The 26,820-nt window shown below is 41.5% G+C and overlaps 1 protein-coding gene across 1 annotated transcript in view; it reads right to left on the bottom strand.

The window, feature by feature from the left end:
- LOC123771122 (uncharacterized) overlaps positions 1-25,117 on the bottom strand; it is a 31,527-nt gene extending 6,410 nt beyond the window's left edge. Inside the window, exons 1-10 of the mRNA XM_045763497.2 lie at positions 24,711-25,117; positions 19,983-20,081; positions 18,527-18,626; positions 16,635-16,748; positions 10,815-11,116; positions 8,242-8,359; positions 3,126-3,335; positions 2,195-2,377; positions 1,378-1,545; positions 635-817 (exon numbers count right to left, since the gene is read on the bottom strand). Coding sequence (XP_045619453.2) covers positions 635-817; positions 1,378-1,545; positions 2,195-2,377; positions 3,126-3,335; positions 8,242-8,359; positions 10,815-11,116; positions 16,635-16,748; positions 18,527-18,626; positions 19,983-20,081; positions 24,711-24,715 — 1,482 coding nt within the window. The 5' untranslated portion in view covers positions 24,716-25,117. The remainder of the gene's footprint in view (positions 1-634; positions 818-1,377; positions 1,546-2,194; positions 2,378-3,125; positions 3,336-8,241; positions 8,360-10,814; positions 11,117-16,634; positions 16,749-18,526; positions 18,627-19,982; positions 20,082-24,710) is intronic.
- Positions 25,118-26,820: the final 1,703 nt, after the last annotated feature.

A 26,820-nucleotide genomic window follows, 5' to 3' on the forward strand; every position in this document is an offset into this window, starting at 1 on the left:
ATGTCCCAACATGCTTATAGTATAAGAACTGCCCAAAAGTCTAATGCTTTGTATCTATACACAAGTTTATGTGATCACACTATTAATTGGGATGAAGCGAATAGCATTACCAATTGCAATGGTTTTGTGGAACAGAATTTAATTGAGTCTGCCCTAATCAGTCGGTGTCCAAATCTTCTCAATGTTAGTATTGGTATATACAAATTTGAGCCAATTTTAAGTTACAATATTGCACAACAGTTTAAGAAAAAAACTATGATAGGGAGAGTTACAATGTCTCATAACAATATTATATTTATATATTTTGTGTGTTCAATGAGGCTTTTTCTTTAATCTTTTATTCATACCACTTAAATCCTTCTGACCATTCTAAGCTAATCTATACCTTTTTCAAGTTAATTCTTTCCCAGAGGATGGTGGTCAGGTTCTAGTGGTAGCCTCCACTCTTCCTTTGTGATTTCTTTTAGTCTGGTGTTGACAACGGCCTTGATCGGCCGAAACGTTCATCATTCTTTTCCATTTCTCTGTCGATTTTCCGCACTAGTTTATATATAAGAACTTACTAAATATGAAGCCAGGACCCCATATGCCTAATGTTATGCCACATTAGTGAAAACACGAGAGGATTACTTACTAAATACGGAGCTGGAGCAAGCAGTGTGTTGTAGAAGTAAAGTTCCTTAACTAATGAGAAAGTTGACAGGAAACTCATCATGTCTTTTGCATGGAAATTCAAATCATCGGGCGATGCCTCCAGATCCACGTCAGGGGAGAGAAATTCAATGACCAATGTCTTGATTGTGGGAAGCATGGCCATCTGGAAAAAAAAAAAAAAATGACTAACAGTTTACAAGGCAAGGAATGACAAAAAGTATACAAATAAATATTTAACCGACAAATAGATTCTCCTTGATCAAGAAATTTAATCAGATTCTACATAGTTTGAGACAGTGACACAAGGAAGATGACAAATAAGGTATCACACATTTATGAGGGGAGTTAATATGTCAAACTCTTATGAGAGGAGTTAATGTTAAGTTGAAGAGCAAGACTTGAAAATTTAGGATAAAAAATTATACAGTATACTATTCACTAATGTTAAACTTTAGGTTTGATTAAAAAATCTAATTTTATTTTGGCTATCATAATATTTATAGTTACTACAATGTAAGTAGAGGAACACATATCACAGCTTCTCTGAATACTTTATTGATGAAGCAGACGCTTCCATCTGTGTCACAAGGATTAGCAGGCATGGTATATACCGTGCTTGAATGATACTTATGAAGAAATGACAACTAAAAAAAATAATGTATCGAGAAAATGAAATTTACACACATTAGTGAACATGAAATACCACACAGCAATAATACTAACCCTAGTATCTGCTTCATTGGGAAGGTTAAACTTAATGATTGCCTGCGGAGTGAGTTCGAGTGTTAGGTGCTCTAAACTGCACATTTCGGCCAGCAGCACAGTAAGCTCCAAGTTCGTCAATTTTGAGGCATCGATGTTTAGTTTCTTCACTTGCTTTACTGGGATGATCTGTGAGGCAAAATGTAATAAGATAAGACACACATGTTTCAACTATATTATGATGCATGACCCAACTCAACAAGAAATATGACCATAGGCTAACAATTGCCATTAATGTTATAAAAAAAAGTATCCAGAGTAAAATTTAAATAGTTAATGCAATTTGTTGGATTTTCTACCTTGACCTGGCTTAGATCTCGGACCATCAGAGATGGTTGTTGTGGGTTCCTAAGCAATCACCGAGACAAATTTGATTGCTAAATAGTGTTCATGAGGTTTCGTGAACAAACACGAGCCCATTTCGTGGGGGTGGTGCCCTCAGTGGCTCCTCCCAATACCCAGAGTCAAAACCAACACACACCAGCATCTATGATCATGTTAAGGCCTAAGGCAACAGGTACCACAATCCTGGCACCTCAGAGGCAGAGCAGCTGTGGCAGTCACAAGACTCCACACACACATTGACAGCTGGGGGGCCATAAAAACTCTAAATGCTTATAAAGATACATTTGCTACAAACAAATACCTAACAAAATGTCAAAACTAACCCAAATACATAAATGTTATGACCAATTTATATCCTGAAATTACTGTACTCTAGATTTAAATATACAGTATAATATACCCATACTGTACATAAAGCAATATATATACTTACTGCACATAGCAGAGACAAATCTTTGTGAATATTCTCAGCATTGTTGAGCATCAGATGAGAGAGTTTAGGACAGGCTAGCATCACCCGCTCAAGCTCATCCATGTCCATATCTTTCTCGTAGTTCACCGTCAAGCAGGTGACGGCAAATTTCCGCTCGACTTTCTTCTCGCTTCCATTTGTGCTCTGATGGGAGAGAGAAAGGAAGCCCATTTGGGTTCTGGAATATCTTGTGAAAACTAAATTTAAAGTTATATAGAAAAAGCAGCAATGTGCTCCTCAGCCCTCACAAAGTATGGTTATCTCCCATTCCGATCTCAACACACACTGCACAATACACAATTACAATACTGTACTCCCAACACTTCCCCATTTCAAATACAGTACATTAGAGTACTCCTTTAAAAATTATATTATGATAACACCACATTAAGCCACAGCCAAAGGGCTGGGTAAAGATAACCAAACTATAACCCTTTGTCTAATCAAAGGCAGTTGGCCTTTTTTTTTTTTTTAGCTTTGCTTTTTGCACCACAATATAGACTAGGCATTCTATTTTTATCACATCTTTCACAATTTGTTTATTCCGGTATAACTTTGCAAGTACAGTATATCAACAAATAACCATTCCTATTATTCCCATCTATATGCACACTGCCCTTCATGCTTTTTAAATAGTGTTTATAAAAAAATAAAGAAAAAAGCTGTAAAGGCAAATATAATTTTAGAGACAATGAACTCATTCAAGCAGGGTCGACTGTAGCCAACAAGAAGCCCCTTTATCAAAACAGCCTTTTATGATTTTTGTATATAATCAGAAGTTCAAGTAATGGAGAAAAAGCAGAAAGAGGGAGAGAAAAGAGAAGAGAAGGATAGATAAGAAAATAATAATGAAGATGAGGACTAACTTAGTGAACATGAGCAGCACTATTACCCTCTGTTTGGCTTCCATGTCCAGGAGATAGAGGATGGCACTGTAAGTGTCCCACGATTGCAGGGTTTCCACCGTTTGAAGATTGGGCTGAATAGCAAGGGCAGCAGCACCCAGAGATAAGCGCATGGCATTACTCTGAGCTTTGGTCTGTAGCATATTGTTCCTCAGTGTCTCCAGGTGTGGCAGACACACAGGGAAACTAACCGGTTCCTGAAAAACAAAGAATTTTGATGATACTTTTAATCAACTATCAACTATCAACTATGAAGTACCCAAAAGAGTCAAGATGGAAACCTGACAGTTACCAAGATATTTTGGCTACAGGATATCATATCTTTTCCAACTGTCATAGGAGTGAAAATCAATGTTTAGTTGCTACACTTGTTGGTGTTGAAATGCTATTACATGTTTTGGTAAGTGTTGGTAAGACTTGTGGATGATTTTGGTGCATTACAAGACTATAAATTTTAGTGATAGATTAGGTGCAAATAAATATACTCAACAAAACAGTCAGATTTAAAAAAAAGAAACCGTGCCACTTACTATAGGGACAATTATCACTAATTTATTATCTGTGTCGGCTATCTGCCCAGTCAATTAATTTGATCCAGCTTTGAATGTAATCAAACACTTTATAGTGGGCCTTCAGTAGCTTTCTAAGGTGAGCACTGGTGCTGCCATGCCACAGGAGATGCACCAAGCCTCTGAGACCTACCCTTACCTTGTGGTAAGATGCTTACCTATCAGTGACTATTGAGAAGAGATCTAGCTCTTTATGCCCTGCCCTTAGCTCTTTATAACTGATGTACTAATTACCTAACTGAACAAAGTGAAGCCAAGCACATTATATTTTTTTCTTAAAGTTGTGAATGGAATTGGTTTCAACACCCTCTTCCCAACCATCTGTACAAGGTACCTGTTTAATATTTGCTTGATGGGGTTCTCAGAGTTCTTCTACTTCCCATGCCCGGCTCGAGGCCAGGCTTGACTTGTGAGAGCTTGGTCCAACAGGCTGTTGCTTGGAGTGGCCCGCAGGTCCACACATCCACCACAGCCCGGTTGGTCCAGTACTTCTTGTAGAAATCTATCTAGTTTTCTTTTGAAGATGTCCACAGTTATATTTCTTATACTCGCTGGGAGTATGTTGAACAACCTTGGACCTCTGATGTTTATACAGTTTTCTTAGATTGTACTTATGGCACCCCTGATCTCCACTGGTTCTACTCTACATTTTCTTCCATATCGTTCACTCCAATATGTTGTTATTTTACTGTGTAGATATGGGATCTGGCCCTCCAGTATTTTCCACGTGTATATTATTTAATATCTTTCTGGTCTCCTTTCTTGTGAGTACATTTGGAGAGCTTTGAGAAGATCCCAATAATTTTGATGCTTTATCATGTTTAAGCATGCCATATATGTTCTCTGTATTCCTTCTATTTCAGCAATCTCTCCTGCTATGAAGGGGAAAGTGAGTATCGAGCAGTAAACAGTACTTAAAAATACATTTTATACATAATACTACTCATATTTTCTACTACAGTATGTATCTCTAACCTTTATTGAGGATTCTTGTTGGTGTATGGAAGATGGTGGGGAGGGGGTGGGGAGAGAAGGAGAGGTGTTTGTAGTGTTGTTGTGGAAGATTTAGCTACTCTAAACAAAAGTTCCAAGTAGCATGGGCTATGGTTGTGTTAGTGCTTGGAGGGGAAGCCCCCTTCCATTATAACATCAGGCAGTGAAAACATTTCTGGAGTACTCTCTCTCTCACATTTTGCAAAAATACCACTAGGACCTGGTTGTGGCTCACTACTTGTTTGTCTCACTAAAAACCTGTCTATAGACACTTGTTTTACCCTACGTTTTAACACTTGTCTGTAGTGAGGCATCAGTGTAATTAAAAACCAGCGTTGAATGTAATGAAATGACATTTTCTGGGTGAGCCCTGGAGGCTTCCTGGAGCTATTAGACAAATATGCGATACATTAGACCAGGGCTTTAGTCAATAGAGTTCAGCCTACTCGGGACCACAAGCCAGAACCTGGCCCCCTCAGAGAGGCAGAGGGAGCAATGGCCCCATGTAGTTAGGGCCATAGAAACCCCCATGTAGTTGGGGGTATTCCATGTCTGCCATCAACTGGGGTTGGCACCCAGAAAGGTAGGCATAACAAAACAAGCCCTACTTGCAAGAAAATGCAACCAAAAACCGAACAGGGAGGCAAAACTCACCCTACAACTTAACACTTTGATGTTCTGGGCGCACATGCATCACACTAACCCGGGTGGGTCTGGGCATTCCTCGGGAGCGCGCGGTAATTCTGAAAAGTGTATAATCTTTTCAACTTTGTTACCTCAATTCTCGTCCTAGGTTTTTCAATTTGGTATCATTGTGTTTGCAATAGAATTCTCTACAGGACTAAAGGCATATGAAGTCCAAATACCCAGCGTACTATCCGCAACAAACAGGAGAAGACTGCACAACCAAACAAACCTACCACCAAGACCGAAAGAGCAGAAACTCCTATGCCAGAGGAGAGCATGAAGCTCACCGACCCGATCCCCAGAGGCCAATGCCAACAGAAAGAGAGCCCGAACCAGTCAGGTACCTGACTGGACTGATCTGCTGAAAGAAGCAGAGCCGCGGAAAACATAACGAGTTCGGACACCGAGCAAGTAGCGCCCAAAACCAAGACTGGGTCGGCCACCAAGGGGCCAAGAGGACTACTGTACTCTCCCCTGGTAAGCCTCCAAAGGAGCCAGGACCTGAAGCAACAGATGGACTGGGAGGGAGAGGTACGGGTAACCCCACCTCGACCAGTTCAGGCGAAAGGTGTCTACCGCGACGGCCTTGCAGTCGGGAAATGGCACCACATACTGTAAATTGGGAGACGCCAAGACCACGCCGATGCGAAGCTGTCCACCTCCAGGCACCTTGTACTTCTAGCAGAATCAACTGAAGGAGTCAGCGTTGATCCGTCCATTCTGTGGACAAGGGAATGAACCAGGACAGGCTGTCCACCAAGACGTTGGACACTCCCCAGACATGAACTGCCTGGACAGACAAACCTCAAGAATCCAGCAGATGAGCCACTCGAAGTGACCAGTCCGAATGGAGCCGGATCCTTGACCCACGATCGACTCTCCGAAGCGACAGCCAAACTGCCACAAACTCCTGCATCGTGCTATGAGCTCGATGGAAGGACGGACCCCACCATCCCTGGCCGGCCTGGTGAGCACTAGCCACAAAACCCCATCCGAGAGACAACGCATCCGTGAACACATCGAGCGATGGTTCGAGTAGGCGCCAAGGCACTGAACACTGAAAAACCTGAAGAGGAAACCGGCGATGCATTTGCCTCATCCCAAGCAAAATCCTGCCCTAACTCTGAAACCCTCAGATGTTTGGGAGCCGGAAGCAGGACGAACCACGCCCACCTGGGAAGGAAGCGGGGAGTGGACGGAACCAAGGATGAAGTGACCAATGTCCCCAAATCCAAGTCCCTAAAATCAAGCGGGGCAGCTCCAGGAGGGCCTCCAACCAAGCAACCAACCAGGCTCGTTTCACGAATAAGAATCAAGCATGCATCATGGCCGCTGCCTGATCCTTGAGATCAGATATGGGCTAAGTAAAACTGAAGCACAAGTGGGGAACAAGTCCTGCAAGACTCGGGGTCGGTGGTGTCTCTGACCCAAAAGGCAGCATGACGGAGGCAGTACGGATGATCGTCTCCCTGAGGCAGGGATGATGAACTGCTTACAACTTCTCACAAGGCGAGAGTGGACTCAGAAGAAGTATCCATGGTACCACCGAGCCCACAGGGGGTTTCCATGGCCCGTAGGGTGAATCAGCCCTACAGGAAGCCCCGGCACTGGGGCCAGGTAAGCCAGTAGAACCCTGTGAGATAGCAGGCAAACTGACCAACAGTAGCAGCAGTAAAACTTTCAAGGTCAACAGAGGAGGACTACCAACACAACCTAAGCTAGCCTAATAAGAAGCTAGGCAGACTTCCTCCGTCCACAAAACGCAAAAAATGCCAAGAAAAAGAGAAAACCCCCCAAAACACACAACAAATACTGGCAGTCAGAGAGAAACATCAGCCGCAGCGTTGAAGTAAAGCTAGCTGCGCCAGCCGCATTGTGCCCCTCCCAGCTAATAACACTCCCCCTACCCAGGGCAAGACGGAAAGCTTAAGACCCCTGACATACCCCCAAGGACAAAGACAACCTCAAGCAATGAAGTGCTCTAACAGGGAGTGATTCCTGTACGTCCCAGGGAAGATAACCCTAACAGGCAAGGGCAGTACTTATGGAGCACCTAGAGAAGGTTGCCCTAGGTGCATGCAGCTCCCGTACTCTAAGACACCTGGCCACCACACCACACACACAGCTGGAAAAGCCACAAGGGGCAAAAATCCAGAACAAGTAATTGAGGCCAGAGATGACGTCCGACCGCCAGCACATCAGTTCAAGAACTGGGGTGGTGGGATGAAGGCTCATCAGTTGCTTGTTTTCTTTCCTAGGGAAGTTCTTTTGCTCTTTTCGGATGAAGGTCGCAATTTTCACCAGATCGTGGTCTATTTTGTTTCGCCTGTCTTTCATGGTGCCCTCCCCGATCGTTGACAGTTATGACATACAGCGTACTTTAAATGTAAAATGCTCATAGGCCATTGCTCCCTGCTCCTCTCTGAGGGGACCAGGTTCTGCCCCGTGGTCCCCGGTAGGCATAAGAATGCCTGTGACTGATGACCCCACACTAATATAGCACTATATCAGTTGGGATAGCTTCAGGGAACAGACGGGGCTCCCTACAAAAAACCTCATGACATAAGTCATATTTAACACGAGTGAATTTAAAGACTTCATAACAAAAAAATAGGGGGGATACGTGGGCAGAGTGAAGGATGGTTGAAGGGGGAAGGTAGTGAAGGAAAGAGAGGGGGAGAGGAAGAGGGTGAAAGAGAGAGGATAAAGAAGAGAGAAAATGAAGGGGGTAAAGGGTGTAAGTACATATAGAAAGAAATGAAAGGAGAAGTGGATGAAGGAAGAAAAGAGGGTTGATGAGGGACGCAGGTGGGAGAGAGGGTGAAGGGAGATAAGAATGCCCCATCCTGCTCACCTTAACTTCCTTGATAGCCATCTCCAGCACTTTGTCGCTCTTCTTATTGACGTTCCACAGGGCACTACACATTACTTTATCCGACACTCCCCCAGCCAGTTCAATCACCCGCAGATTCCTGAATTTTGTTTATCCTTGTTAACATGATTAATTTAGTTCTTAAGAATTAAGTACATATTTATTATCAGTCTTCACAAAATAGGTGGAGGAAGGAGGTGGGGTTCAGAGAAGAGGGTGGTGGTGGAAGTAGAGAGGGAGGAAGGTATGGAGGGAGGTGGGGCAGGTATGGAAGGAGGGGGGAGGATATGGAGCGAGGAAGGGGAGGGTATGGAGTGAGGAGGGGGTAGGGTATGGAGTGAGGAGAGGGGGAGGGTATAGAGCAAGGAGGGAGAGGGTATGGAGCAAGGAAGGGGAGGGTATAGAGCAAGGAGGGAGAGGGTATGGAACAAGGAAGGGGAGGGTATGGAGCGAGGAGGGGGTAGGGTATGGAGCGAGGAGGAAAAGGGTATGGAGCAAGGAAAGGGAGGGTATGGAGCGAGGAGGGGGTAGGGTATGGAGCGAGGAGGGAGAGGGGTATGGAGCAAGGAGGGAGAGGGGTATGGAGCAAGGAAGGGGAGGGTATGGAGCGAGGAGGGGGGAGGGTATAGAGCAAGGAGGAAGAGGTTATGGAGCAAGGAAGAGGCGGGTATGGAGCGAGGAGGGGGGTAGGGTATGGAGAGAGGAGGGAGAGGGTATGGATGGAGAGGAGGGTATTGAGGGATGAAGGGGTATGGAGAAAGCAGAAAGGGTGGAGGGGGGGGGGGGAAGCAGTGGTCCAAATATTTCAAGTTTTGTATTACTGAATTAACCCATGTTTCTATTAAATTGAAAATGTAACTTAAAGAACCAAACTAATCTGTCCAAGCAATCCTACACTCCCTAAAGTATATATTGGTATCATTTGACCAAATTGTTGCTATAAAGTACTATCATTTCAGGAGGATGGGTACTTAATTAAGGTAAGACAGTGTGAGAGAAAGGTTCCTCACAGCTTGTCTTGTACTCTATGACTGCTGAGCAGCTCTGCACAAGCAGCGTATTGTGTATTAGCACTAAGTTCATCTATCCGTTGTGTTGGGTGCCTGTGGATTGGGAATCATGCCAGCAGTTCAGAATTCATGTGTTTGTTGACATATGATGCCTGGTTATACTAGATGGGCAATTTGTACAACTAGCCTGTATGATCATAGTTGGGGAATCTCCCCTTCCCCAAAGTTGGCTGTGGAGTGTGGTAGGTACTTGTTTAAGTCGCTCTGCCTGACCACAAGCCAACAGTCGCTGCATGCCTGTTCCCCATCTCTTACCTCCACCCTAGTAACGTTCACAGCCCAGCTAACCAGGAGGCCTATATATGGTTGACACTGCATTCTGATTGGTGAGCTGGTCTAAGTTTTCATGTAAATGAGGAGAATGCAAGCTGGCTCCTTCACGCATAGCTCCCCTCTGTTTCACTTCTCAGGACAGTAAAAAAAGGAGCAGACGAGTGTTTTCTATGAGCTCTCTTGAGCACCGTCACCCTTGAAAGCCCTAGTCTTGACTCCAGGATATCTACCCATTGGTTGAGTATGACTTCCCATACACCGACAACGAAGAGTGCGCTGTATACATGAGGTGTAACTGTAGAGAGAGTACTTGTAATTGTGTACACATTGACTAGTATTTTGTGGTACTTAATTGCATACCCAGCAAGCTTGGTGGAGGGCCTTGACTTTAGTTGGTGAGCCCATAAAGAGTGAGACACCACACACAGTGCCATTCTGGACCGCGCACATGTTTGTGAATGTTATTCCAATGTCAGTCTATGTATTCGTGCATGTAATTTAATGTCCCGAACATCAATTTTGAGCTCCAAATTGTCCCTTTTGCATACGACAGCAGTGGTGTGAGGCAGCCATTATTGCCGAGGTGGTAATTATACAAGTGTTAAGGTTACGTTGTGTATGTTACCTGAATACTGTCAGCAAGAGACAGTACTGTGCGTAGTACTGTGCCCATAACCCCTCGTAGAGTAAAAAATTATCCCATTTCCATGTGCAAATATATTTTTTTTTATGTCTAATAAATTAGATGTTAAGCACATAGTATTTCAGAAAATCCTTTCTCCCTCATAAGACAACAATAATTTGCTGGCTCAGTCCCATAAAAGAATCGTCCACCAAATTCTAGCACCGATCAAAATAAATTTGATGAACCGATTTCTATTTCCCTGTATCACCAGTTGGGAATCAGACAAGACCTATATCTGGCAAGATCTCCTCAGGATCTTGTGCCTTTGCTCTAGGCATTTTATGTTGTTGATAATTACTGTGAGTGGCTTGCATGCCAGTCCTAGACTAGCTGCATTCAGCAGTGGTCCAACCTTAAACTTAGACATTTGAAAATATACCAAATAATTATAAAAAATATCAACATTTAATAAATATGAAAGGTTATTTAAAAAAACACTAAAATGTAACAATTATTACACAGAATTTGTTAAATAAAATACTGTAATGCATTTAAGTTTTATGCACAAAGTTATGAAAAATACTCACGTAAATTTGACGCAGCTTTGGAAGGACGAAATGTCACTACGGGGCAGATACAAAATTTCTAGGTTTGGAGAGTGGTTGGCAAAGAAATCAAACATGGGATCAGATTGGCTGAGTTGTTTAAGGGCAAAATTTGGTTTATTGGGGCTAAAGATTTCTTTCAACTCCATAATAACATCCTCTTCAAACGGCAAGCATCCATCAGGTACCCAAAGCTTTTCCAGTCCCAACCTCAAGGCCACCAACAGAAGATAAGAGTTGAATCGAATACGGCCAGAATTTACTCCAGCTATGTGTGTGTCCCACTGAAATCCACAGCACAAAAATTGCAATTAATATGACAAAAATAACAAGCTTGCCATTATGAGTAAACCTGCAATACAGCAAGAATGCATGATGACAATAAAGAAAGGTATTTCAAGGTTGACATCTCAAGATAGGAACAGTAGGGACTATAATACTGTATTATTATAGGCTAGCATAAGGAGCTATGGCTAGCATATGGGAAAAAGGCAAGCATATGGAAGAGAGACTGGCATATGGAACAGAGACTAGCATATGGAAGAGGCTAGCATGTGGAACAGAGACTGGCATGTGGAACAGAGACTAGCATATGGAAGAGGCTAGCATGTGGAATAGAGACTGGTATGTGGAACAGAGACTGGCATATGGAAGAGAGACCGGCATGTGGAACAGACTGGCATGTGGAACAGAGATTGGCATGTGGAACAGAGACTGGCATATGGAACAGAGACTGGCATATGGAACAGAGACTGGCATATGGAAGAGAGGCTGGCATATGGAAGAGGCTAGCATGTGGAAGAGAGGCTGGCATATGGAAGAGGCTAGCATGTGGAAGAGAGGCTAGCATGTGGAAGAGAGGCTAGCATGTGGAAGAGAGGCTGGCATATGGAAGAGACTAGCATGTGGAAGAGAGGCTGGCATATGGAAGAGGCTAGCATGTGGAAGAGAGGCTGGCATATGGAAGAGGCTAGCATGTGGAAGAGAGGCTGGCATGTGGAAGAGGCTAGCATGTGGAAGAGAGGCTGGCATATGGAAGAGGCTAGCATGTGGAAGAGAGACTGACATGTGGAACAGAGACTGACATGTGGAAGAGAAGCAGGCAGGAGAGGCTAGGTGATGAGACACTGAACCATGACCAAGAAGGGGAACCATAACAAATGGGATTACTCCTGGGCGCTTGTCTCGGACCTTTTTTGTTTACCATACTGTATATAAGAACAATGTAGACACAAACTAAAGGATAACATATTAAATGTAATGAGATGACTTTTTTGGTAGTGCCCTCATTAGCTCCCTATATGCACTAATTAGGCCATGCCTTAGGGGTGGCGATTCCCAACCAGGGTTTGGGGAACACTAAGGTTTCGTTAAGTCTGTGTCTGGGGCTCCTGGAAATTTTGAAAAAACTGGCTTGAAAAAAAAAGCACAACTGCCATCTTTTCTATAACTGTGTAAAAAAAAAAAAAAAAAAAAAAAACAGCATTGAATGTAATGAAACGCCATTTTCTGGGCAAGTCCTGGATTCTCCCCGGAGCTATCCCGGCTGAATGGATATGTATAACTTTCTGGCATCAGTCAATGCATAGAGTTCTTGCCTACCGGGGACCACGAGCCAGAACCTGGCCCCCCCTCTAGAGAGGCACGAGGAGCAATGGCATATAGAGACACCCCTTATGATTGGGAGCATTCTATGTCTGCCACTGATCGGGATAGGCACCCAGAAAGGTAGGCGCACCAAAACAAACCCCTATTCTGGTAAACTATTGCGACCGAAGACCGAACAAGTGGACAGAACTCCCCAAACGAAAATTAGCAAACAAGCATGACGTCATCATCACTTATTTGGTCTTCGGTTGCAATAGTTTACCAGAATAGGGGGTTGTAAAAATGTAGAGAGGTGTAAAAATGGACGAGAGCTTGTGAAACGGAGCAGAAGTGACATCAACCCCGAATGCAAGCCGCAGCAGCTCTGTCAGCGCTGTACAATAAGAAGTGACAATATTCGGCATAAGACACCGTTCCAGGAAAAGCCAAGACAACCTTAACCAACCCAGCCAAAACCCTACAAAGAGAAAGGAAATGGCGGAAAGACCGTCAAGAAATTTCACACTATTGCTGAGACAAAGTTCACAGGGAAGACACCATCAAAGAAGCCACATGATCACCATACAAATGGCAATACACCCGCACAAAAAAGCAGATGCGAAGAGCGGAAGACTAAGTCGAACCAGCAAGGTACCTCACTGGCTTGACCTGCTGAAAGGGGCGGAGCCGTGGAAAAACACCTGGGTTCGAACACCGAGCAAACAGTGCCTGAAATAAAGGCTGGGCCAGCCACCATGGGGCCAGGAGAATCACCCTTCCCCGACAGGATTTGAGTCAAGCCAGAACCAGGAGCAACAGTTGGACTGGGGTAAAGAGGTACAGGAACCTCCACCGCAACCAGTACTGCTGAAAAGCGTCCACTGCAAGGGCCTCGTAGTCGGGGAACGGTGCCATGTCGTACAATGGGAGATACCGAGACCACGCCAACCTGAAGAGGTCCACCTCCGGGTGCCAGTATGTCCGACAAAGCCAAAGGAAGGAGGTGGCGTCGACTGTCCACTCCGTGGAAAGAAGAATGAAGCACGACAGGCTGTCTGCCAGGACGTTGGACACGGCACGAATGAACGTGCCATGTCCAACGTCAATGAACGAACGTCTTGAATGTGAACGGCACGGAGATCTAAACCTCGAGAACTCAGCAGAAGAGCTACCTAAAGTGATCAGCCACAAAGAGCCATGGACTTGGACTTCCAGCTAGTCACCAGGAACCCGAAACCAGCAAGCTGGGAAAGAACAAGAACACCGGATAGCAGACAAACAGAACGGCAGGAAGCCCACACCAACCAGTTGTCGAGGCAGGCTGCCAGCCAGGAAGACACTCGAACCTCTGAACGCACCTGATCAGGGAAAGAGGACTCGAACCTCTGAACGCACCTGATCAGGGAAAGAGGACTCGAACCTCTGAACGCACTCTTCTCTTGATAGAGGGCCTGAACTCAAACAAAATTGGATTCAACACAGAGGCATAAACCAAGTCTCGCAGGAGGTAAGCACCAAGGGCCTACCGAACCCCCCACAGGGGTTGTCCGAGAGGAGGAAAACCTATGAAAAGACGAATCCGAGGAACCCTAGGGCACCTGGAAACAAACCTGGAGAGGAACCCTACTTATCGCATTTGCCGGCAGATAAGACACTTATCCTCCGACATAAATGTGGCGGATAAGACTCGGTCTTCTCCATCGCATTTGCCAGCGGATAAGACCGAGCATTGAAAGTTAGGAAGCCGGACAAGAAAACAGGGCAAGGTCGCTAGGCACAAAATCGGTGCCCATTAGAAAACAATGAAAACTAGCCAAATTATTACCGAAAACCGCATTCTGAAAAATAAAATATTAAAACAACCAACTGACCAGTCTGCGAACACAAGAGGAGGGAATACTGTATAGAAGTACCATAGTCTTGGACACAAGACAAGACTGCCCCGGGAACACAAGACTGGGTGACATGACCACCACCCACAATTCGTCAGGGTAACGAACAGGGTAGAAAAGGATGGACGAATCAACACGGGTAGTACACGCACAAGGGGATGCAGGCAGAAGCTAAGTACCCAAAGAAGCCACAGAGACATTAGACAGAACTTGTTCAGGGGCAAAGTAGTAATGAGAGGGAATGCAAGAGGCAGTGATGTGGTGCAGGCTGACACCCACACAACATCAAATGTAGAGATGAAAGTGCTCCGGAATGTGTACACCAGGAGAATGATGGGCGAGAGGTGGGCCTAAAGAGCCGAAGCACATCCCCCGCTAGCACAACGAGATGAGTATAATGAGTACAAACTTGCCAAAACTACTGACAACACATTGGTAGTGACGAGGATGTACACAATTCGTGTACCTCCCCACCTATTGCATAGCAGAACTGGCATTACCCACGCCTGAGATATGTCATACATAAGGGAACGACTGAGGTACCAGTAAGAACAGTGGTTAAAAAAAAAAAAAAAAAAAAAAAAGTTAGAAAGGAATGATAAACTTTTATCTACCCGGCAGCCATATGCAAGGAGTAGATGATGACAAACCTCAGCTTTGGGATGGTGCACCATGACCAAGGGGCCAGTCGTGGCAACACAAAACATCACACCCAGAAAACCAAGTTTCACAATCGGTATAACAAAACTCTTGCCAAAATTATAAACAACAAAACCATTGAACGGAGAGGAGGCAAGAGCATGGATACCAAAGGCATCGTAAAATAACGTGTAATAAATTTATGATGGAACACAAAAATAGTCGGTATGTTTTATTTTTATTTCTTAGAGTACAAAACATCCAAGCAGAAGATGGATACATCTGACACGAGGGTGCATAAATCATGCCAGCAAATATGGTAATACTAAGTCATAAAGGGAAGGACAGTACAAAAACCCCTTCCCCTGCAGCAATAACCCCTGCCCAGAAGGTACAAGGGCCCAGTAAGGGTCAAAAGGAGCCCAAAAGCTCCAAGTGAAATCAGACAACCATGAACCCCAAAGGCCCCAGGGCAGAGCCTGCATCCACACTTACCATCCCTGAAGAAAAGGCGGAGTCCAGGAGAAAGGCTTCCAAGAAGGGAGTTTACTGGGATGACCCAGAAGCCCCGGCGGGAAAATCAGGCTCAACCACCTCCACACTTGAATCAGATGGAGCAGCCACTAAAGCCACCCGAGGGTGCCTAATCCTGAGTGCTAATTGGATGAAGTGTTGCTTGGTTGTTTTCTTTCTGGGGGAGTTCTTTTCCTCTTTTCAGACGTAGGTTGCAATTTTCACCAGAATGTGGTCTGTTTTGTTTTGCCTGTATTTCTGGGAGCTCTTCCCGATCGATGGTAGTTATGGCAATTATGACATACTTTAAAAGTAAAGTGCTCATACGCCATTGCTCTGAGGGGGGGCCAGGTTTTGGCTCGTGGTCCCCAGTAGGCAAAAGGACTCATGTGACTGATGACCACAAACTAATAGAGTACATATAAGTTCGGATATCTTCAGGGAGCCGACAAGGCTGTCCTCAGAAAATTATATAAACAAAAATACTGTACTGTATATACAAAATGCTCATTGTAAAGTAAAAATGTTTGTCATTTTTTATTAAGAGTAATTAGTAAACAGAAATACACAATAAATACTCAAGTAATATTTTATTCAACTGTACGAGTTTATTATTATTATTATACAGTACTGTAGTAACCCTGCAGCTATACCCCTGCTGAGCCTATTTGTCTGCCTGAAAGATGCTTCCTGAGATTTTACAAAATATTTCTTCTAAACAAAAAGGTTGGGAATTACTGCCTTAGGGAGAAGCACCAGGTTTGAGATCCATCCTTGCTTGCCAGAAGAACAGCCCAGAATCTCTCCAGCAAAACAAGGTAAGGGGGTAGCTTGGGTAAGAAAGTAATAGGATAGGGAAGCCGAGCTACTGAGCTTCACCAGTTCTCAGTGCTAATTTACAGTGATAGAAGAGACCTGCAGTTTTCAAGTAATTCTTCCATTGGTCGGGGCTAACCAATGGGAAAAGACTGTAGAAGTGGGTGGGGTTCCCTAGATTTTATGGTTAATCTCAGACCCCCCACTTCTCTTATTACCATAAGGAAGGTATTACCTTAGGGAATGTCTATTTGGTGAAAACCATAAAGTATCTCAACCAGGCATACCTATTAATTACAAGACGATCAGTTGCCCAATCTATACAGAGGAAGAAGATAAAATCTCTTTGACATACCTCATCATGATAGAGGCGTGATTGATCTCTGATGGTGGCAAAAAACCACTTCTTGTCAACTTTCAGTCTGGCCAAGTTCTTTTCAATTAATTTGATTAATTCTGGAAAACTAGCCTGAAATACAAAGATTGAAATTCATTTTTTAAATTACAAAACCTACATTTAGTGTTCAAAAAATTAATATGCCAAAGGATCCAAGTGTCATCAAGAGAGGTATCAAGGATCAGCACATATTAAACTCTAACAAGTTTAACAGAGTAATTAAATGAGTGTAGACAATATAGTGAGTATAAGGTTTAACAAGTGAACGTGTTGCAGTTAGTGTACAGGGTAATGCAAAAGTAGATGGGTGTTCTCTTTGTAGCGATGGTTGTGGCAGTGGTATTTACTATTTTAATGTTTGCATTTACTATTTGTGCCTGTACCATCAAGATGTTAGCTCGGACCCCACCTTTCTAACTGTTGGTTGTCTAATATACAACAGTACTGACTTCTGACATTTTCCTTTAACATATCTACCGCATATATTTATCTCTAATACACACACACACACACACAAATATATCCTCAGGATGCAGCCCATAGCAGTTATCTAACTCCCAGGTACCTATTTGTTGCTAAGTGAATGGGAGCATCAGGTGAAACTCACTGATAAAACCTCACTGACTGCTGGAGTGTGGTAGAGCACGAGAGGCACTGTACACCTGGTCTGATGAAGCAGTGGGTCACTGTACACCTGGTCTGATGAAGCAGTGGGTCACTGTACACCTGGTCTGATGAAGCAGTGGGTCACTGTACACCTGGTCTGATGAAGCAGTGGGTCACTGTACACCTGGTCTGATGAAGCAGTGGGTCACTGTACACCTGGTCTGATGAAGCAGTGGGTCACTGTACACCTGGTCTGATGAAGCAGTGGGTCACTGCTGTGGATGACTGCTGCAGTGTTACTGTGCTTGATTTACTGTTGGGCTTTAGGTCTATCTACCTCTGGTGGGTTATGAAGGTCACACAAGTACTTACTAGCCAGCCAGTATGTACACTTCTGCACATAGACCAGACCTAAAGTAAACTCTCAGTGTATACACACATTGGAATGTAGGATACATTTCTCAGTGTTTATATATCCCCATGGAGGTGTTTGTTTATCACTGTGTGTGGAGAATATAATGAATGTATGAGGAATACTTTTATGTTTAGAGAGGTCCGGAGTTAATGTGGATTGTTGCTTTACTATGTTAAAATTTAGTCGTTCAATAATCTCCACTCACCCATTAGTAAAGTAATGTCAAGTAAATTTTATTCAGGAAAGTACATACTTAGTTGATTTACAAACATAATGTTGGATTTATAGATAGAGCTAGTACATACAATACCTAAAGCCACTGGTACGCATAGCATTTCGGGCAAGTAACTATGACCTCCCTAAACAGAGTGGTAGACGATTGGAACAAGTTAGGTGAGAAAGTTATGTAGGCTGAAACTGTCAGTAGTTTCAAAGTGTTATATGACAAAGAGTGCTGGGAAAAGGGGACAGCACAAACTTAGCTCTCATCTTTTAACTGGACTTCGATTATTACACTTAGGTAATTACTCTGCCCACTTGTTTCTGCCTTGACCGGAAATCAAACCCGAGGACTGTCTGCTCAGCCATGAGGATAATTTGTGAAAATATAAATGAAGCGATAAGTGCAATTAAATAGAGTTGAGAAAACCATGAAACTCCACACACTGGGGAAACCCCACTTCACTTTATCCCATTGAGTCTTATTCAATGAAATGATTGATGCCCAATACTGAAATTGTTCTAATGATATTAAAGTCATTTTGTACGTACTATATCATCATTTTACCTGATTAACAGATCCCTGTTTATATCTTGCCAAGGGACTTACCTGAAAGTGACCAGGTTTCTTGGTGTAGCGCTTCACCATCATGCAAGTGTAGAGGGAGAGCAGCTCCAAGCTCTGGAACTCAACCACCTCAACTTCACAACTGTAAATAAATGGGTACAAGAATAACTAGAATGCAATACTGTAAGCAACTGTAAGCAAACTAAATTGAATGGTATGTCGTGTATAATGTCATAACTTGTATTAAATTTCTGATGCCTCCAAAAACAGTAGGAAATAAAATGGTTATATAGGTCATGTAAAACATTAATTCACTCAAGAGGCCTAGAGTGCCAGAGGGGAGCCTGAAAGAAGGGGACCCAGGCCTCATATATCATAAAGCAGGACAAACACATACTAAGATACAGCAACTTAATGACAAAATATAGTACAGATTAATAAGTTCTTATGACTCACAGAGTGGTTTAACAAGAATAGAAGATGTAATTATTTAAGATTACAGTACTTTGTTATCAACAGTAAGATTAGGATATATATTAAATAGATTGTAGTTTAATTTTATTTCCAGAAAACTCTATAGTTTAGTATTTCATTCAAGTTTAGCGTACCAACCTGAATCTTCCAGATGGTAAAATATAAACTGCCTCTTATGTATTACTTGTGATGCAAACTGTAACACATTAACTGATAAATTGCCACACTGTGCATAATAAAGTTTGTAAATGAATATACAATGCAGCCTTATAAAACATATAAATACAAAATTACCTGATATGCATCAAGTAATACATACCCAACATCCATACATGACCCACAATAACAAAAACAAAACATATAAAATATTTTCATACAGAAATATTGGCAATGAATGTAGAACGTGAATAAACCTAATATTCCTTGGATTACTTTACTAATTTTATAATGAAATATGACCCAAAGCAAAAACACAATTACCCAAATCTCCCAGCCCACACATGCTCAAGCTTTGGACTTGGTGACAGAAATCATCCCTGATGGCTTCCTAAGAAAATACATAAAAATCCTTAACCAGCAAGGTGGTAGTGTTACTGCATACCATCTATGACAGCCAACGACATGCCATAGACAGCCAACTACACCTTCTTAGGGGTACTAAAGTTTGGGATATTAATGGCCCCTATAATCAGGAGATAATTCACTCGACTACTACCAACCTATGCTTTCCTCAGGAACACGCACACACATATATACCGTATAGTACATACAAAAAGATTCCTATATACAAAATCTACTGTGAACGAAGCTATTTGTGTGCTGAACTGATGGAATGTGAAGTGTTCATGTACAATTTGACTAAGTTGGGTTTTGGTTTTGGATTGAAAATAAAAGAAAATAGCAAATTCAGCACCCAAGCAAACAATTTCTGGTAAAGAATGATAAAGGAAGCTGCTTTAAACATACGCAGAAACCCAACAGAAAGCACAATACAGTATTACTGTACCAAAATTTAGTACTGTACCTGCAAAATTTTTCTACATAATTGGGAGGCGTCCACTGCATGCTGGCTACCATTTGTTCCATTTGCCGAGTCCAGAGTATCTTTTTGTCGTGTCTGTGGCTAGAAACAAATACAATAAAACTTAATGATGATAACAGAGTCCATTTCATGTAATTACCTAAGTGTATTTACAGGATGAGAGTTAATCTTTAAGTGTCCTGTCTTCCAGGTACTCTTTGTCATATGATGCCTTTGAACTAATTGTGGTTTTGGACTCCACCATCACCTCACACAACAGTTTACTACTGTTTGCAAAGGTGAACCTTCCAATGTTTTTCACCAGATTTTGTTTCTTTAGCTAATATCTATGCCATCTTGTACTTGAAGTTCCAGGTTTCAAGAATTCCTCTGTCAATTTTGTAGATTCCAGTCAGTATTTTGAACTTGGTGATCATATCGCCCCAATAGTGATGCATTGTGACTTATTGAACTTTTTCTTGTATCTTCTAGCTTTGCCATACAGTACTTAACACTTCTAGCCTCTCCTCATAGCTCTTGTTTTTCAGTTCCAGAAGACATTTTGCATGGCTTTACACCTTTTTCAGTTTGTTGATGTGCTTCTTGAGATATGGGCACCATACAACCGCTACACATAAAGGACATAAACGTATAAAAAAAACGTAAAGGAAGCCAAACACTGCAGCAACCAAGATAAAACGAACATTAGGCTGGAAGTGAGAAAGGAATTGACATCTAACCCGAAGTTGGTGCAAAACACAGTTGATCGAAGTAACTCCCTGATAATTTTTGGTTGCAAAGAAAAGGAGATAACTTCTAGGTCAGAAAGAGCCGTAGAAGAAGCGAAAGTAGTAGATAAAATTGTTGGCCTCGTGGAAGGTCTTACTACCATAGAGAATGTGTGCGACTACAGGAGAATAAGAAGATACGTAAAAGGAAAAGATCGACCTTTGAGGATCACCCTAAACGGTGCCAAACAGATGGAAGAAGTACTAAGGAATGCTAGAAAATTACTAAGTGATAAGGATGGGAAAGTGAGGTCGTTAAGACGAGATCTTTCAAAAGAAGACAGAGAGAAGCTGAAACTGAACCTCGCCGAGGCAAAACGTTTACATGAGAGCAGGAATGAAGAAGAAATCAATTCTTTTTTCTACAAAGTGATAGGGGTAGGCAGACCAGTAAAGTGGTACATAAAGGCAAATCAACAAAATCGTTAGAGAGAGGGGGAGTGAAGAATAAGGAGAGGGGGAACAAATTCCTGAAGATTGCATACACCAACATAGATGGAGTGAGATCGAAGATACTGGAGTTAAGTGATGTAATACAGCTGCAGACACCAAACACTGTTGCACTCACGACAAAACTTGAAGATGTTATTATAAATGAGGTCATATTCCCAAGGGGCTACTCAATTTGGAGACGGGACAGAAAAATTAGGAAAGGCGGTGGCGTTGCAGTGCTGGTGAAAGAACACCTAAAAGTTAACGAAATAATGACTGCCAATCCACAAGAAGTTGACATAATAGCACTAAGAGATCTGCCATAAGGATGATAAACTAATGATCATAAATGCATATAGTCCACCGCCAAGCAGCACATGGTCAAAGGAGGAGCTAGATAGTAAACGAAAAGGTCTTATAACAATAATGAGAGAGATTATAGTGAGAGCGGATAAGGATAGATCACGACTGTTGATAGTTGGCGACTTCAACTTGAAATCCATAGACTGGGAAGCATATGAAGCTAAAACTGAAGATTTTCGGACCTGTAGATTTGTATACCTCATCCTGGAAACATTCTTGTATCAACATGTTAAACAAACTACGAGGATGAAGGAAGGGGACGTTCCCTCCATGCTAGATTTGATATTTACCAGGAAGGAGGAAGAGATATTTGACATTCAGTACCTTCCTCCCTTGGGTAAAAGTGACCATGTCTTTTTGGGAATAAAGTATGCAGTGCGTTATAATCTGGAAGAAAATAAGTAGGTTGAAACAGTTGAAAATCCTGACTTCAGGAGAGGACATTATGGCGACCTTAGAAATTGTTTAGTGAGTATAATTGGACAGACTTGTTGCTAGGGAAGGAAGTGAATGAGATGTATGTCAAGATGTATTTGTGAAATATATGATAAAGGCACAAAAAAATTTATACCAAAACAGAGATGCAGAACTAGGAAGCAGGATTGGTTCAACAGAAATTGCGAGAGGGCCAGAGACCAAAAGACACAAAAATGGAATCAATACAGGAAGAGGCCAAACCCCCAAACATACCAGCGATACTAAGATGAGAGAAACAACTACACAACAGTGAGGAGAGAGGTAGAAAGAAATTTTGAAAAAGGGATTGCAGACAAATGTAAAACCAGGTCGATTCTATAAATTCATAAACAACAAATTGCAGGTAAAGGATAATATTCAGAGGTTGAAAATGGGAAATAAATTCACAGAAAATGAAAAGGAAATGTGTGAAACATTAAACGAAAAGTTCCAAAGTGTGTTTGTACAAAATTAAATCTTCAGGGAACCAGATACAATAAGAATTCCAGAGAACAACATAGAGCACATAGAGGTGTCTAGAGACGAAGTGGAAAAAATGCTCAAGGAGCTAAGTAAGAACAAAGCAGTTGCCCAGATGGAGTTTCACCATGGGTTCTGAGAGAATGTGCACCTGAGCTCAGCATTCCACTTCAACTGATTTTTCAGGTATCCCTGTTTACAGTTGTAGCTGATGTATGGAAAAAGGCTAACATAGTTCCAATCTACAAAAGTGGAAGCAGGAAAGATCCCCCTTAATTATAGACCTGTATCATTGACAAGTGTAATAGTCAAAATATTGGAAAAAATAATTAAAACTAAATGGGTAGAACACCTGGAGAAAAACGATATAATATCAGACAGGGAGTATGGTTTTCGATCTGGAAGATCCTGTGTAACGAACTTACTCAGTTTTTATGATCACGCCACAGAGATTTTACAGGAAAGAGATGGTTGGGTTGACTGCATCTATCTGGACCTAAAAAAGGCTTTCGACAGAGTTCCCCATAAGAGGTTGTTCTGGAAACTGGAAAATATTGGAGGGGTGACAGGTAAGCTTCTAACATGGATGAAAAATTTCCTGACAGAAAAATGAGGGCCGTAATCAGAGGCAAGTTATCGGATTGGAGGAATGTCACGAGTGGAGTACCACAGGGTTCAGTTCTTGCACCGGTAATGTTCATTGTCTACATAAACGATCTACCAGTGGGAATACAAAATTATATGAACATGTTTGCTGATGATGCTAAGATAATAGGGAAGATAAGAAACCTAGATGATTGTCATGCCCTTCAAGAAGACCTGGACAAAATAAGCATATGGAACAACACTTGGCAAATGGAATTTAATGTGAATAAATGCCATGTTATGGAATGTGGAATAAGAGAACATAGACCCCACACAACTTATAAATTATGTGAAAAATCTTTAAAGAATTCTGACAAAGAAAGGGATCTAGGGTTGGTTTTAGATAGAAAACTGTCACCTGAGGACCACATTAAGAACATTGTGCGAGGAGGGCTACACTTTCTAACTTCAGAATTGCTTTTAAATACATGGATGGAGAAATACTAAAGAAATTGTTTCTGACTTTTGTTAGACCAAAGCTGGAATATGCAGCGGTTGTATGATGCCTATATCTTAAAAAGCACATTAATTATCTGGAAAAGGTGCAATGACATGCAACTAAATGTCTCCAAGAACTGAAGGATAAGAGCTACGAGGAGAGGTTGGAGGCATTAAATATGCAAAAACTAGAAGATAGAAGAAAAAGAGGCGTTATGATCACTACGTTCAAAATAGTAACAGGAATCGATAAAATTGATAGGGAAGAATTCCTGAGACCTGGAACTTCAAGAACTTCAAGAGGTCATAGATTTAAACTAACGAAACAAAGCTGCCAGAGAAATATAAGAAAATTCACTTTCGCAAACAGAGTGGTAGACGGTTGGAACAAGTTAGGTGAGGTGGTGGAGGTCAAAACCGTCAGTAATTTCAAAGCGTTATATGACAAAGAGTGCAGGGAAGACGGGACACCACGAGCGTAGCTCTCATCCTGTAACTATACTTAGGTAATTATGCATTGCAATTTTGGTCACACAAAAGATCGTGAACAATTTCTCTTAACATTTATTATATATTTATATTTTTATTTTATTTATATTTTTATATTTTATATATAATATTTTATATAAATATTATATATTATATATATATAAATATTATATATATATATATATATATATATATATATATATATATATATATATATATATATATATATATATATATATATCTCAAATTATGAATCTAGTTCATACATATGGAAATTGCTTAGCTCAGAGACTACTTGTAGTCAGTCTTGAACCCATTATATATATAATAATAGATATATTAAACTGTGTAATTAGCTTATCAAGACTAAAATGCTCAGCTAAATAAAATTTTGGGGTTCAGTTCCCGAGCCCATTATGTGCCTTTTTTTCCACTACAGCCCGCAGGGATGGGTATGGGGTGCATAACAAATGAACTAAACTAAACAAAGTTTCTTCCCCCTTATCAGCCTCTAGATATATTTCTTCGTGGCATAGTTTGAGAGATGTTGTGCTAATGAGTGTAAAAAGTTTGCCTAACTGGGAGACTTTAATTCTATAGACTAATTCTATGAACCGGGGAGATGGTGTAAGCCCATTACCTCATGGTGGTGGTCGTAGGATTAGGGACAGCACAGGGTCGTATGTACCCCTGTTGCTTCGGTCAGCCAAGAAAATACTCTTAAGCTTGGATGCTATACATTGTCAGTCAGACAAAAAAACTATGCCTTACGGCAGAGAAATGCACTACGAGGCCGTTGCTCGGTGACAGGCGTTGTCCTGGGAAACTGGAGTAGGATATTACACGCTTGGTACAGAGGACGGATCGCACACACATAGTTTTACCATTTCGGACACTAGTTAAAATCTTCTACTTAACAGGCATATAGTTATTAAATGATGTTTAGTGATGTTATGGACATAATCCGGGCTTGGTAAGGACGCCGCCCGCCAGCGTAAACACAACACATCCGTATGCCCACAAACATGATCGAACGCACAAAACACAAGACTGACCAGTTTTGGGGTACATTCCTATTACATTTATACTTGCATATAATAATTAGTATTAAAGGTAAGCGCCTAATATGTAATATTAGTCAATAAAAATGAAGTCAGAAGCCACACACGCCTGTCTATACATGTCTTTTGTGTAAAAGTATTTTGGGCGCTCATATACCTGTGCGCTAGATTGCGTTCACAACTGTTATCGCATACAAGGATTAGAATTAATCACACTAATTTACTTATTTATTTATTTATTTATTTATATACAAGAAGATACATTGGGTTGAGAGAGTACATAGGTGTTCTTACATTCTTGTAAAACCACTAACACACATAGCTTTTTGAGCAGGTTTTTAATATAATTGTAATAATTTATTTACAATATGGTTCAGGTTCAAGTACATTTATTGAGACAATAAAATACACCTCAAAGGGATAGAGAAGCTTAGGCTATTTCTATCCCCCCCACACCTGACTAGAAGGTACAATGGGGTTTGTGAGATACATAATATTGGTATTTTTACAGTTTTGCAAAGTCACTAACAAGCATAGTGTTTTGGGTGAACTTGCATATCTTAAATATTAAAATATAAGTTGACAGAGGTGATTACACTGATAAGGATATACTGTATGTCTTAAATACTAATATTGGGGAAGTGGGTAGTACAAGATACAGTGTGAGTTTGAAGCACAAGGTGGGAAACTATGAGGATGAAATTAGGTACTTTTAATTTTACTTTTGAATAAGATATTGGTTGGACATTTTTTTTTATTTCATCGGGGAGTGAGTTACAAAGACTGGGCCCTTTTATTTGCATGGAGTTTTTGCACAAATTTAGTCTGACTCTGGGGATATCAAAGCAATATTTATTTCTGGTGTAGTGCTCATGGGGTTCTATTACACCTATCAAGGAAAAGTTTCCTATCAAGATTACCATTTAGGAACAAAGTTTTGTACATGTAGATAGCACATGAAAATGTGTGGAGTGAATGTATGTTTACCATGTTAAGGGACTTAAACAGAGGGGCTGTGTGTTGCCTGAAAACAGTTTTGTTATAGTTCTGATAGCAGATTTTTACCGAGTGATGATGGGCTTGAGGTAATTTGCAGTGGTTGAACCCCATGCATAGATACCGTATGTAAGATATGGATAGATTAGTGCATAGTACGAGAGGAGAGCAGAGTCTGGAACATATCTGATCTTAGAATGTATACTGACCATTTTTTAGACTTTTTTTTTTTTTTTTGGCTATGTGTTATATGTGGATGCTGAAGTTAAGTCTTTTGTCTATTTATAGGCCAAGGAACTTTCCCTCATTTTTATTGGTAATGTTAACATTGTTTATCTTTAGTTGAATCTGATTTGATGATTTACTACCAAATAAAATGTAGTAGGGCTTTTCTGTGTTTAGTGTAAGTTTGTTGGTAGGCATCCATGAGTGGACTTTTTTTTAATTCATTGTTGACAATATTATTTAGTGTGTGTGTGGGGGATTGGGGTTAGAATAGATGAAGGTAGTATCATCAGCAAATAGTATAGGTTTAAGAATGTTGGAAACGTTTGGCAAATCATTGATGTATATAAGAAACATGAGAGGTCCCAAGATGCTACCCTGTGGCACTTCTACTGTCAACGGTATAAATTTTGTCCTGAAAGAGTTTTCATATATAGATCTAGTTTCTGCCGTTCTTCTGACATAAAA

This window comes from Procambarus clarkii, chromosome 65 (genome assembly GCF_040958095.1).
Source record: "Procambarus clarkii isolate CNS0578487 chromosome 65, FALCON_Pclarkii_2.0, whole genome shotgun sequence".
In the NCBI taxonomy this organism is placed as follows: domain Eukaryota; kingdom Metazoa; phylum Arthropoda; class Malacostraca; order Decapoda; family Cambaridae; genus Procambarus; species Procambarus clarkii.